Below are 14,913 nucleotides of genomic sequence, written 5' to 3' on the forward strand. Positions count from 1 at the left end.
CTTTTCTAAAAAATGTTATGATTTTGTTAATTCACTTTCAAGAGAAATATTCATTTTATTAACTAACAAGTAATACTCCAAGAAAAACATGATTTAGTAATTATTTGCAATTTTGAATTTTAAAAATAATTTTATAGGAACAATTAGTTTGAAAAACATAATTAAAGTGTCCACCTGCATTTTTTTTATAGATGGTCTTCTATGCTAGGTTTTTAATGTTAGATTAAAAATGTTAGGGACAAATACTCTGTGCATAATAAGAAGGATTATGATGATTAGGACTGTGCTGCTTTGTAGGAGCTGAAATCCATCGATTTAGATAATCCTAGCTTTGTCTCTTTTGTAGGAACAGAAATTGAAGGAAACTAAACAGTCACCGGTCTCAACACCACAGTCTCAAACAGTGGCAGCATCCAGCAATCCTTTTGCTGCCTCCACACAGCCTCCACCAGCACCAGTCCAATCTAAGCCTAGTGATGACCTGTTGAACTTGACAGGAAATCCATTTGTGGAGAGTGTGCAAAGCATCATGAATGCACAGCCCACCATGAACACCATGCATGCACCAAATCCCTTTGGAGCCCCTGTATGGGGAGCACAGACATCATGTTAGTATACCTTGGCCAGCTTGATTATTTTAAATTAAGGAAACAAATTGTGCACAAATAATTGTTACTGGTATCTATAAACACTTGCCCAAAGCTGGTAATAGAAAGAGACTACCTATAGGTTCAAAGAAGTTTCACAGCAAATATAGAACTTAGTTATGTACCAGTAGGCAGCCTTGTTGGCTGATTTTTCCTGTTCAGATGTTAGCTTGAAATGTGGGTCACCACAGTGGTCCAAATCCAAGCTCGTGAAAAAACAGATTTACCTAAATGATCAATCTGATAGCTGCCATATTTGCCTCATGGCTACAGGTGGGCAATGGGTCTGATAGCTGTTGTATTTGCATTTAAATTGGCATTGGGCATACCATACTTGCCTTTAGGCTTCTGGTGGGCAATGTGTATGATACCTGCTGTATTTGACTCAAAATTGCCATTGGACATACCATATTTGCCTCTAGGCTATTGTTGGGCAATGAATCCAATACAGTCAAACCCATTTATCTCTAATACATTGGGGGTGTCCAGAATTCATCGGCCTAACCGAGTCCCAACACATCAGGGTTTAGCTGACAAATCCACTACAGAAAAACGATATGCATATGAATTACCAAAAATGAGGAATGTTTTTTTTTTTTTTAAAAACCAAATGGCATTTCTAATGCACAACAAAAATAATAATTCAGGCATGGCAGCTTGCAGGAAAAAAAAAGAGGATTGGAGGTCTTTTAAATGAGATTAAGTAACAAGTCAAAAATATTTACAGCACTTAAGTTACTGCAACAGTGTCAGTGGTTCTCATGCTGACCAAAATCGAGGTCAATTTAAGTACATGTACATGTTGGACTGTACTATTTTTGAAGTATTTTTTTTGTTAGTGTTGACTTGTGACAAGTAGCAAAACATAACCGACCATAATTGTGCATGAAAATCAGTCGTTTTTGCTGAGCATCATAGGTTCTGTTACATCAGTATATGCTGGTTTTTACCAATAAAATTTGCCTCTGTACCTAAAAAAGGTGAGGCTGTTGGTATTCAAGTACTGACAAACTGTAAAACATGTAAGTCTTAAGTTAATGTCTCATCATCATAAGAAGCCAACTTGTTCTATTCATACAGTTGTAAAACCATATTCCAGCAGACTTTGATCGGTGAACATTGGCAACAACACCGCACAAGAAGGAGAGTCGGCAAATAACTTTTGTGGATTGCAGCGCTATGATATTTGATCTAAGATAATACAAATGAAAGCTCTCTTTTCAGTCTCATAGATGTTAATCCTAGCAGTCACTTTCTGCTTCATTCCATCTGCGTTCAAGTTTATGTAATCCTGGCACAACTATCATGTTAATTTTGTTTAAAAATCAGAATGCTATGGATTTTTAAAAAATACTGCTGGTGTTTTTATTTATAAGTAAACTCTGAAACCAATTGTGTATGGATTATGTTGGTAATTGACAGTGATGATATTTGAATGGGATTACAGCAGGGTTTGTTCCATACAGCATTGTGAATTTTATCCAGTCTGTAACTCTAAGTTTTTAGGTCAGTGCCATTAAATGTAGCTAAAAGTACCTAATTTGTTTGAAATATATTGTGTGAAATGAACTATACTGTCATGGTGTTGATTTGTGACACTGCCCATTTTGAATGCATTTCCTATTAAGGTTAGAAACACATCAGTTTCATTTTCTTACTCTAAAGTATTGTTTACAACATTATTTTTCTCCACTCTATGCAAATGATAAACCATGTGTTGATGAGATTGGTTGATTAGCTTTTGTATTGGTAAAATTTGGTCTTGTAGTGTTTTTCCATCCTTGCCGTTACAAGGTCTCGGTAATAGCAGAAATGCTAGATCATTTCTTGTAATAAAAAAATCAGAGATGGACATAAAAAGTTGCACTTAGTTGAATTAAGTGGTCCACTTGTTATCTTGGACCAAAACATGTGCCTCACATAACTGGTTTATCAGCTTAACAGGGCCGAGATAAGCAGGGAAAATTTAGCATAACAAGGAAGGATTATTTCAGGACCGGACCAAATAGCTCAAGATAACTGAGGTAGAGATAAGTGGGTTTGACTGTTGCAGACATATTTGCCACTTGGCATACGATATATTTGTCTCTAGGTTACTGATGGGCAGTGAATCTAATAGCAGTCACATTTGCCCCTTGGCTGCCATTGGGCATACAATATTTTCATCAAAGCTGCCAGTGGGCAATTAATCTAATAGCTGCCATATTTGCTTCATGGCTGCCAATGTGCATAGCATATTTGTCACAAGGCTACTTGTATGCATACAGTATTTTTTACATTAAGTATTGGCAGTGCAGGGTCTACATTTTTCACTTAAAATCATACATAGAATGAACAACATGACCTGTATCTGCTGGTGTATTATACACCACCAGATTTAGGTCAGTTCTTTTTACAGTTGTATGGGTATTATACACCAATCTGGTAAAAGGCTTTAGAATAGTTTGGTAAGAAAATATTAAACATGAAGTGTTGAACAGTCTACAATTGCAAGAAACCAAACCCGTGCACAAATGCAATCAGAACCCCTCTTTTTGATGTGTAAGAGGAGTAATGCATGGTACTGCACTAGTGTAGTTTACACTCTTTTTTCCCCCATCTAATTTGATCTCAGATCTTTAGTTGATAAACATTCTGCATCAGTGTATATGATAAAAATTGGTTTGTGAAACTGCAGATCTAAGCATTGCAAGTTTAATAAAAAAAACATAACAAATGCAGAATAAATTCACTAATATTACATTTTGTCCTGATATATTTACCTGTAGATCTTGATCTGCATTATCATAATTTACTGGCAGATCAGGATCTATTTTGTTCGCTTGAAGATTTTGATGGAACAATAATTGTAAACTCTGATCTATCAGCTTGTCATGGAATGGTAAATTAGGGTCTACTCTGTTCACTTGAAGCCCTTGATCGAACTATCAGTGTAAACTCTGATCTTTCACTTTGTTACATAAAATAATCATTTAGGCGACGCTATTCATTTAAAGTCTTTGAGAGAACTGTTCGTGTAAAATCTTATTAAAGTCTACTCTGTTCACTTGAAGTCTTTGATAAGAACTCTGTGTAAATGCTGATCTTCACTTTGTTACACATTATCGTATCAGAGTTTACACGGTTCACTTGAATTCTTTGATAGAATTGTTAGCATGAACTCTGATCTTTCAGCTCATTTCATTAATGTTAGATCAGAGTCTACACTGTTCACTTAAATTCTTTGATAGTATTGTTAGTGAGTTCTGATCTTAAGCTCATTTCACTAATGTCAGATCAGAGTCTACACTGCTCATTTGAAGTCTTTGATAGAATAATCAGTCAGTGTAAACTCTGATCTATGAGCTGTTCACACAGTGGCAGATTGGAGTCTGCACTGTTTGCAGTTGGACACTTGTCACCATCAAGAAAAACAATCTGCTGGCTTGTTCTGAACATTGTTTATAGTAGAATGAAAATTGATGGTATTTTTATGCCCCTTCTTTCTTGATTTGATCCATTCCTATCTCTGTTCTCAACAAACTCATTAGCAAAATTGTGCATTCGAACTTGGTAGGCATGTTTGTACACATATATAGATAAACCTGATTAGATTTTCTTGCCATTACAAAAAAAAATTTAAAAAAAAACCAAAAAAAAAAACATTTTTTGTCTCAGACTATATAGTGTACATTGTGGGCATAGCTGTTTTTACAAGCACAAATCTAGTTCCAAATGGAGTTTTGTAACTTGTGCATGTAAATCTTGTTTCAGTTCTCCCCACGCAACCAATGTATCCATATGGTTATATTCAACAACAACAGCAACAATCACGTGGTAATTTATTTGCAATTCTTAACACTTGTTTGTGGTGACGACCTATCTCATATCTTCTCTCCTCAAAAAACTAATCTTTTTTGTATTACTCAGTATAGTCAGTTACATTTATATGGAAATTGCCAGTAGCAGATGGTTGTGATTCAGATTTCAAAACTTTGGCTGACTGGACCTTAAAGTGGTCAGAAGTATGTGATTCCTGAACATAAAATTAGCTGACAGCTGACAAAGCCTTCAAATGGTCAGATATGACCTACCTAATATAACATGACACTTGTTTTTCGACAAACATGATTTTCAGTAGTTTTAGACAAAAAGTACAAACTAAGCAGAGATAAATAGTTTAGCCACCACTGTTTGTGTGCCAAGGATATAACCTGTAGAAATATTAAATTGGTCGTACATCAGAATAACCTCAGGGCAGTTAAATGGCTGATTATTAAAGTGGCAATTAAAAGGTAAGGTGGTCATACATAACCAACTACCATTTCACAGATTGTTAAATTGGCTGAGAATAGCTAGGGTAAAGCCACATTAATTCCTTTGTCTTGAATGAGAATATTTAACCCATCTTTCTTAAAGATTATCAACAAGTTCATGATAGGTGAAGTTTCTTCGAACTTTGATTGCACTCCATATATAAAACACAAAACCCAATTATTTTGATAGAATAGTCCACAAGCGTGATTAATTTTTTTACGGTAAAATGTTGAAATGCAGCTGTGATTCAATAAAGGATAAACCATCAGCAAAGCGAGGAAAGCCCAACAAAACTAATTTATGTATTTGCGTGCACTGCAGTCAGTCTTCTTGGAGTGTACAACATACATGGACATTGCAACATAACCCTGCATATTTAATACTCTTTCACAGCAATGCAGATGCAGAATGATCATTTTCTGTGCTGAGAAAAATTTAACAAACTTTTCAAGGAAATTGGAACAAAAACATCTAGTCTCTGATCAGTGCAAAGATGAACACAAATGAAACTTGTATTACCCTTCCCCCAGTCTATTGAGGGCAGCAATGACAGGATCTAATTAAGAAAATATTCCACTGTTCATTGGATTTTAATGACAGAAACGTGGTACATTTTGTGTTTCCTTGGGACTTAAAAATATATACTTTCTTTGCCTTCAGAATCCTCCATACATTGTTTGGGAATATGGCTGTTATGTCTTGACGTAAATTGAGCTGACAGGGCCTTCTGGTGGTCAGAGATATTTCATTCCTTAAGATACAATTGAGCTGGCATGGCCTTCAATTGGTCAGAGATATGTCATTCTTTAAAATAAAATTTAGCTGACTGGGCCTTCTTGTGTCAGAGATTTATATTCCTTGACATAAAATTGAGCTGACTGGGTCATCAATTGGTCACGGATGTGTCATTTCTTAATTTGCGCCAAATTGGCCTTGACATAAATTGAGCTGTCTGGCCCTTCAAGTGATCAGAGATGTGACATTCCTTTAAGTAAAATTGAGCTCACTGGGCCTTCTAATGGTCAGAGATGTGATATTGCTTAAAATAAAATTGAGCTGACTAGTGCTTAAAATTGTCAGTGATGTGACATTGCATAAAATTGAGCTGACTAGGCCTTAAAATTGTCAGTGATGTGACATTGCATAAAATTGAGCTGACTAGGCCTTAAGATGGTCAGATACGTGTCATTCCTTAAGATAAATTTTAGGATGTTGATGTTAGGAGTTGATATTGAGATAAGTATTCTATCCACCCGGCGGCCCCGAGTGGTCTAAAGCGCTCTCCGTCACGGATCACTGCCATCTTACCTCTGTCTGCGTGGGTTCGAGTCTCAGGCTCGGCAAATGTGGATATCTGAGAAAGCTTGCCGGTAGCTTCTCGTGGGTCAGTGGTTCTTTCTGGGGTTTTCCCGGGCTTCTTCCTCCACCATTAATATTGGCAGCCATATATAGCCTATCTTGTGCTGAAAAATGGCGTTAAACCCTATAACAATGACAACAAAAAATTATATCCACCCACACTTTCATCTCTTTTGCTTAATAGAAATTTGGATTTTAGTTGGAATATTTTTTTCTAAAATTCAAAAAGCCTTATCCAATGCTTTTAAATTTGTGAGAATGGCTTGTATGACAAAAATATATAGTTATTGGTAACAGGTTGGTTTACACAAGCAAAATATGACCTGGGCTAAAGCCAGTATTCACTGTCGAGTCCAAATGACCACTAATATGCTAAATCCTAATTTCCTTGATACCTATTTTATTGTTGCCTAAAGCTCTGCTTTTTTCTGTGGAGTTTATAAGACATAGTATTCAGCTGGAAGAAAACTTGTGTTAGACTAGTATTGAAAATTATTCTCCAAAAATCAAAATAATTTGGGTGAATTTTATTCAGTCTTCATCATGTTACACATCTGAATCTATACTGTATGTTAATTGGCATTTTTCTATTAAAATTATTAGTCTCTAGTTTAGCATGCTTGCTTCTGAACTAACTAGCAGCTAGAAATTATTACCTTCTTTTATCCAGGTTTGAAATTTTGGCACACAATACACATAGGGAAGAAGATATGAAGTGTCTCAAGTTGTTTTTCTTTTCGAAATTTGACATTTTTGAGCTGGAAGTCAAAGTGTAACCCCAAGATTCATGATGTCAGAAAATATATATACTGATGGACATGGGGTTTACTTTTATCTAAATATTATGTATATGCATCTTATATTGGTATTTTTAATATATATAAGTAATGGCTTGAAAGCTTACAGTGAAAGTCTGCTATGTGAATGATTCATCTCTAAAAGAAGGGAAAATTTATTCAGTTGTAGGGAAATACTTGTAACATTTCATTGGAAAAAATTTAATTTCTATTGAGACTGCATTCACTGACGAAAAGATATGAAAATCAGCATTTTTTATCCCCATTGTTCATTCATTTTATGGTCACTGGGGGAATTAAAAAGAAATTCAGTGAGGTGACTTCCCAAGTACAGATTGTGGTTTCAGTTGCAGAAGAGTCCTTCTGCAATGATCACCAGAGGAAGCCTGAAGAACTTTGAGAACTTGTATATGAAATCTTATTGAAATCATATCCTTATACTCTGATAATCTACACTGTGAGTAAGGATGTGAAACAGTTTCATTAGAGGTCATGTCTAAGTGACCGTTTGAATAACTCATTCAAGATTTGACTATCAGTTAGACTATTAAACTAAGCTTGCTCACGTTCAGTGAAGAGATCCCAAACCTTCTGAAAATATCTAAATCTATATGGTGTATAAAAATGGGGTAATTTTTCATTTTTTGGAAAATCTGAAAACTAACTGATGATAAGGGTCATTAGATCATGACTTCTGATGGTGCTGTTTCAGATTCCTAATATCATAGGTGAGCATAACTTATGGTATCAGAGTCTCATATTAGTCCTATCTATTTCACACTTCTGGCACAGAATCTCTAACACAGTAACAATATTACTTGAAATGGTTATTTGACAGTAATGACTAAAAGATAAAATGCCAGTAATATTAATTTATCAATACTGGTTAAATTTTATTCTGAAATCATACATTTTTGTGCACTTCTGTTCCAGTCTTTTTGCACACACAAAAAAGTAATCTCCAAAAGTGCCAAAAGAACAAGCCATTGTTTGGATCTAAATGATGGTTAAAACAAATTTCCTTTTTAAATGCATTCTGTCTGCTTTAATAAAAAAGGTGGTAACATCTGTTGATAGATGTTTCATGTGTTCCCTTCTTTTACTGCTGCAGCGGGTTTTACTTCAGATGCAGATTTTGATAAAGTTTTCAATAACACATTGGGAGCTAAAGGTACTGTATTGGTAATATGTTAGCATGTTGATTTTTATACCCTTCTGTCATAACTGTACACACTAACAAAATGAAACATGAACAAAGCTCTTAAATTTGCTCCTTGTTTCTATTTTGGCCAGGGTTTTTTCTCACTAATTTGCTGGCAATATATTATTACCTGAGAATTCTGAATCCTTCTAAATGCATTTTGTGCAAGTAAAACAGGGATAATTTTGTTGATGTCATCACTGGGCATAAATTGAATCTTTTCATGTACCTTTATATACACCCTCCATAAAGCGCACTGTATTATGTTATAAATCTATTTGTCTGCTGTTTCCAAGTTAATTTCCACATAACTAAAGCTGTCCACCATCTACTGTTACTAAACCTTGAGATTAGCTTGTACTTGGAGTAAAGAAGAACCCTATCTTTTCCACAATCAAAAGCTTAGAGGTCAAGATCATTATGACTGGAGGAAGAAAAAGGGTTTCCTACCATAACTCAGGTTATTCATTGTCTGATTACTAAACTTAGTGGATGGCTTGTACTTGAGTTAAGGAAGAACTCTTTTGACTTTGGGATCAAATGGTCAAAGGCACTGTAAATCTAGACAAATGATTTCTGCACAATAGCTCAAGTTCTCTGCCATCTACAGTTAACCAAACTGTAAAGGGCTTGCATTTAGTGAAAAAGACACCCATCTGTTTGGGAACCAATCTATCAAAGGTCAAGATCACAGAAAGAATAAAAAATTTCCACACAACATTAGATTTAAATAACATACCAGGACCAGACTTTCTGTGACATGCCATTGAGGTACAGAAGAAGGCTATTGATTTTGTGGCTGGAAGCTTAAAGGTCAATGTCACTGAAAATGGTTTCTGTGCAAAATTAAAGTTAACTACACATATGACTATTAAATACAGTATAGGGCGCCATTTATGGTATTTTTTATATGATGAAGTTTTTCCAGTGCTGTCCTGGACTTTGCAGTCATTGATATTGCATTGTTTAAAAAATTACACATTATTTTTGCATTATCATCAAAATGATGTAAATATTGGCCTAATGATATTATGTGATACTTAGGTAAATTCACAAGTATGACTTGTTTACCAATTGAAAATAAGGAGCAAACATAAGAACTGAGATTTTGAATAACTCACTAATTTGTTTGAATGTTTGGACATTCATATTGACAATTTATTCTCACCATAATATTTTCTTTAATTGTTGCAGTTGCTATTAAATTCTGATGTGGCTTTGCCTTGAGCCATGTAGCTTGATCCTTTTCAAAATAGTTAATGCCTGATTGTAGATTTTTTAGTGTTAGATATTATATTCTACTCCTTGAAATTCTTCATTAGGTCACCTCTACATCCACATATATAAAATCATATGCATATATATTGCCGCATTGCATCCCAACTATTCCTTTTTCCTCAGTGCAGTTTTGGACTAGGTTTCATAACATCAGAACTTTGGGTACGGAGCTGTGCATTATGCTGCTCTGCCATAAAATACGGATGAAGATGGATTTTTTTTTAGAAACCTTGATGCAGTTGCTTTCGTGCAATCAACACCATTCAAAGAAAGCATTCTTGATCTTGCATTTGTCTGTTAGGCAGATATCAGCCATATGTGCTATTTCAGGCTTGTTTGGGCCTCTTGTTTCTTTATGCAGTGTACATACTATACCATCTAGAATAATGAAACTTGGTGAGGGGATGCATCATAATGAGTACTACTCCCTCATTGGAGGTCATTATTATATTTCATGCTTCACTGACTTTGGTTAGGTCCTAAATGACAGTGGTGATGACCTAATGTCCAACATGGCTGCCACACAGGTCCTTTTAAAAATATTGTTCTTGTTACTACTACAGAATGGCTGGTCATGTCAACATGGGTTTTTTACTAAAATACTTCTCGTGATGCTTAATTGGTCCTAAATGAAAATGTTGCTGACCTGTTGTCCAGCATGACCGCCACAGCATCTGTCCAGAAAATCATGCTGGTGTTCACCAGAAGACTTCTTGCAATATCTTCTTTGTCCTAAATGAAAACTGCTGATTTGATGTCCAGTATGGCCCCTGGTGACCATTTTGAAAATATTGTCACCTATCTTCCTGATTGGATGCTCATTTCAAATTGGGGTGTTAGCTTAAAAATGAAAATTATGTAGATCTGATCTCATTGGCCACCTTGAAAATCTTACTGTTGCTTCTCTTCCTGAAAGAAAAGTAATATTGCCACAGGGTTTTGACCAGAAGATGTCTTATGATGTGTTATTGGTCCTAGTGAAAATGGTGCTGCTTGTGCATCCATTATTGCCACCACGGCAGCCTTCATGAAAATAATGTTAATCCTGCTTCTCTTGAATGGATTGTCATATCAATATGAGGTTTTTATTAAAAGAATTTAAGAATCTAAATGAAAGAGGTGATGATCTGACTTCAAGTGTGGCCACTACAGTGATCATCTTGAAAATCTAGTTTTGGCTATATATAGCTGGTTGGTTGTATTGATATTGTGCTTTCACCATAAGACTTTTTATGATAGAAATGGAAATGGTGCCAGTCTGATATCCACTACAGCCACAATGGTAGCCATCTTCAAAGTCTTTACTCCAGAATAAATGGAAAATCATATCAACATTGAGTCTTCATCAGAAAACTTCTTGTGATGTCTTGTGGTTCTGTAATGATGACTTATTGAACCTGAATGAAAATGGAACCAATCTGATGTACAGTATGTCCACCATAGCAGTTAATTTGACAGTCATATTATTGCTGAAGAATATCAGAGATGCTTTCAACACTCAGCAGTTAAAAGACAGAAATGGTTTTATTCTGAATTCCTGGAAAGCCTTTCCAGACAGTAGTACATGAGCCAGTTTAAGAAAACTTGGTTAAATTTAATAATGATAAGATATTTAAATAAGATAAAGATAACAAGGACATAAATTGTAATTTATAATGTGATTTATACATAGATATAGTTGAAACATGAAGTCTTAACTGTTGGTAGACTGTTGGCATTTCAAAAGATGAACTAAATACAAGAATCAGAATATATCATCAGCACAAAAGAGCAGAAAATAAAAAATTGTGAAAATTGAATAAGCATTTACATAACTGTTCAGGGGGAAACTTCAGAGTCTTTTTTTTACTGATGATGAACAAGTTAAGACAAGAAAACAAACTTTATTTACTTCGCTTGCTACTGTCAGACTTGGACAGTTTTAGGTAATTATCCCATATTCATGGGAATTTATTTGTGAATCAGATAATGAAAATATTTATATGGACTGGACTATGAAATAATTACCATTGGAATCATAGAGCTATGTCTTTGTTGGGAAAGTGTGTAGAGACTTTTTAAAAATTTAAATGTATCCTTTAGTAACATGGGTCATTTACCTGATTCCACTAAAACTAATATATTTAGACATAAATATGGAACTAAATCACTCAATTTAACAATTTAACACCAACCCAATAATTTCAATTAATTATACACTGCTGTAGTTGATATAATTTGTATGGCTTTGTACTTTGTAGCAAAGAATAAATACACTTTCATCATGCAAGGCATAAAGCCTTTTAATTTTTAAAAAGGATCATTATAGATGTCTTGATTAGAGTTGATTAAATTGATAACACTTTCATGACGTTTTGAAGGCATTTGTTGAATGGATTTCTGAAAATTCAGTTTTGAAATGAAAGTAACTATTTAGAGACATGCTCATTTTTGTTCATTTGTGTATAAGCATTGTATATGGATGCATATATATATATATATATATATATATATATATATATATATATATATATATATACACACACACACACACACACACATGTTTAGAAGGAGCTTTAAAATGACAATTTCTTTGTGTTTTATCTTGAATCATTTGTGCACATTGGTACCCAACCGCTACAAACTGCTACTGTCATTTGTTTGTGCTAGTTGCTTAATTTTGAAATAAATACAGCTGAATTGTGAAAAAGACCTATGGACTGCATGCATTTTGTGTAAGGCCTCAGCTGTTGTGGTTAATCAAACAATTTCTGATGCATGAACTTTTGTCACTCTCAGGATGCCCAAAGCTTGTGATTTGACCTGACTTCTGCCCAGTTATATGTGGCTTCTACAGTTGACAATAATAAAGCAGATTTTCTCTAGTTTTTGTCATTTCATGATAGTACTTCACTATTGATATAGAAAATAAGATTGCTGTTTTTATTGTTTATATCTTTCGTACTCTGTCCAAGGAATAAGTGTTTTATAGGTCATGATACTTTTGTCTGAATTTGTATTTTTTTCATGATAAATTGAGCATACAGGGGCTGTAGGAGACTTATAAAGTTTTGCCTAGTAAGCGTTATAATTAGTGAGTACATTGTTGTATTTTTCTAACTATTGAACAAAATGAACATGTTAGATTCTAATTTGTGTCATAATTGCTGTTCTGGGGGTGGGTATTGGGTGCTTTATTAATTTTAAATTTTTTTCGTTACATTGAGACAAAAGTCCTATTCTTTGGTATCACGCTAATCATGTATGCAAAAAAAACAAAAAACACCATCATTGTTTCAGCTGCTTTATTGATATGCATACTTTGTTCATACATGTGACAGAACAGAAAGGTCAGTTTAGGACAGTTTAGGAAATTGGCCATTTTTTCATTAGCTTTAACTTCAAATCAGGAGGATTTTCATTGGCCTGATTTTTATTATGCAGATGGACAAAAGTGAGAACAAAACAAATTTCTGTTTACTGCATTGAAATTTGCACATCATCTCATCCCATCCATCTGTTCACAGTAACTTCTTGCCTTTCATTCTGTCCTTACCTGTAACACAAGCATTTTTAGCCTCTCTTCTCACTGCCTGGATGATATCTGGCAGTCCCAAGGCTGATCAAATCCCATAGCCTGGTTTCCCGGACTTCGTTAAAAATCTTAATCACATAGCATTGTATCATAGCAAGATATAGTATATACAAGATACCATGACAGTCAGAAAATGACAAATTAATCCCATTTATGAAACGAATATGTTGTGCATTATTTCTTTTGTTCTTTCTGTGGGTTAAAGTGTATACGTCTCACCGAATCTAGGTAAGTTATAACAATTTTGGGACAGGTGAAAATGTAGATGGGACAGATGAATTTTATGCAACCACCAGTCCTGGACAAGTGGATGAAAGAAAGAAAATTTGATCAGCCCTGCCATCCTCATCTTTAGTAACTTCGATTATCCAGAGGATTTCAGTGAGTGATGGGAGGGATTGTCAACACCTCTAATTTATGGAGGAAAACCATCCTAGCTGGGAGATTCAAATATCTGTTTGTTAAAATTTTCATCTCACTTGGCTTACTTACATTGTGTTGCAGATAACAGAAACTTGTCTTTAAGAAATCACGCTAAAGAACTAACCTGTATTTTAAGGGTTTGGTATTTTCTGTAGAACTTCAGCTTTCTCTTGACAAGAATGAACCAATTGCTGTTTGCCTATGCCATGTCTCATTGTTTGCCTATGTCATGTCTTGTATAGTTTTCTCATATCATGTCTCATAGTATTTGTCAATATCATGTCTCATTGTTTATCAGTGCCATGTCATTGTTTGTTCATGTCATGTCTCATTATTTGCCCATATCATGTCATGTGTTTGTGTTGTTTGCCCGTATCATGCCAAAAACCCAGACATTAAGATCAGTAGGATACTATAAGCCATTCCTTAAAAATTACATCTTGTGAACAAGAAAACAAACAAAATATGACTGCCAGGTTTGCCCCATATAGCACAAAGATGTATATTCTATTTCATGATTCTTTGCTTATTAAATGAGATAAATTGAAAATTGACCATAGATTTCCTGCTGCCCACCCACAGATTCATGAATTAAGTAGCTAACATCACTAATGTGTGTCTTATTATGGATGCAGTCTGCCACTTATAACATCTATGCAAATAATCATTGATACATGTTCCCATACTATTTGGATAGATGAAACTAATGACACGTCATTTTTAGATTTATGGATCACAGGCCAAGTGAGCTTATGGTACGGCCCTGCATGCTTCATCCATCCATCTGTCAACCTTTAATTGTGAACACTTTAGAGGTTTCATTTCTGAAAAATGTGGGGTTAAGTCGGGAGTGACTAAGCTGTAGTGAACCACCTAGTTGACATACCTGCTCAATCATACTTAGCAACTACTTCATTTAGGACTAGATGGTACAGTATGAAATACTATCAGTTTCAAACAGTTTTCACCATTTACAAGAACATCTGTGATCATGTGGAACAGATTTCCTGAAAAAATGAATAGCCATCCCACATTGGAATCACTGGAGATGGTCATTTTCAGTCTTTAATGTCATAAACCTTGTGTTAATGTTTTTAACCTGCAATTTTAACCTGTAAAAAGCACTGTTTTGACCTCGTACACGTCCATGTACAATTGTGATTATTGTCAGATTTGAGGGGCATAACTTAGATAGATGATGATCATCATCCTTGTAAGGTTACCTGAACCTGCAAGAAGCCAGAACTGTTATGTTGTATTTGAAATATTCTGGAACATTGATATGGAACTCATTGCCTTTTCGTGTTAAAGAGGCAATATCTGTTGCAACTTTTAAAG

The 14,913-nt window shown here is 34.7% G+C and overlaps 1 protein-coding gene across 11 annotated transcripts in view; it reads left to right on the plus strand.

Annotated features, from left to right (window-relative positions):
* Window positions 1-14,913, plus strand: part of LOC149771073 (phosphatidylinositol-binding clathrin assembly protein LAP-like) — a 157,051-nt gene that overhangs the window by 97,399 nt on the left and 44,739 nt on the right. For 5 of the 11 annotated variants that reach the window (XM_089948848.1, XM_089948855.1, XM_089948850.1 and 2 more), the window contains 3 exons: window positions 347-608; window positions 4,401-4,463; window positions 8,211-8,270. In XM_089948848.1, coding sequence (XP_089804974.1) covers window positions 347-608; window positions 4,401-4,463; window positions 8,211-8,270 — 385 coding nt within the window. The remainder of the gene's footprint in view (window positions 1-346; window positions 609-4,400; window positions 4,464-8,210; window positions 8,271-14,913) is intronic. The other 6 variants (XM_089948852.1, XM_089948857.1, XM_089948854.1 and 3 more) reach the window with 3 other exon arrangements.

This window comes from Sinohyriopsis cumingii, unplaced genomic scaffold (genome assembly GCF_028554795.1).
Source record: "Sinohyriopsis cumingii isolate HCF-2022 unplaced genomic scaffold, ASM2855479v2 utg002126l, whole genome shotgun sequence".
Taxonomy (NCBI): domain Eukaryota; kingdom Metazoa; phylum Mollusca; class Bivalvia; order Unionida; family Unionidae; genus Sinohyriopsis; species Sinohyriopsis cumingii.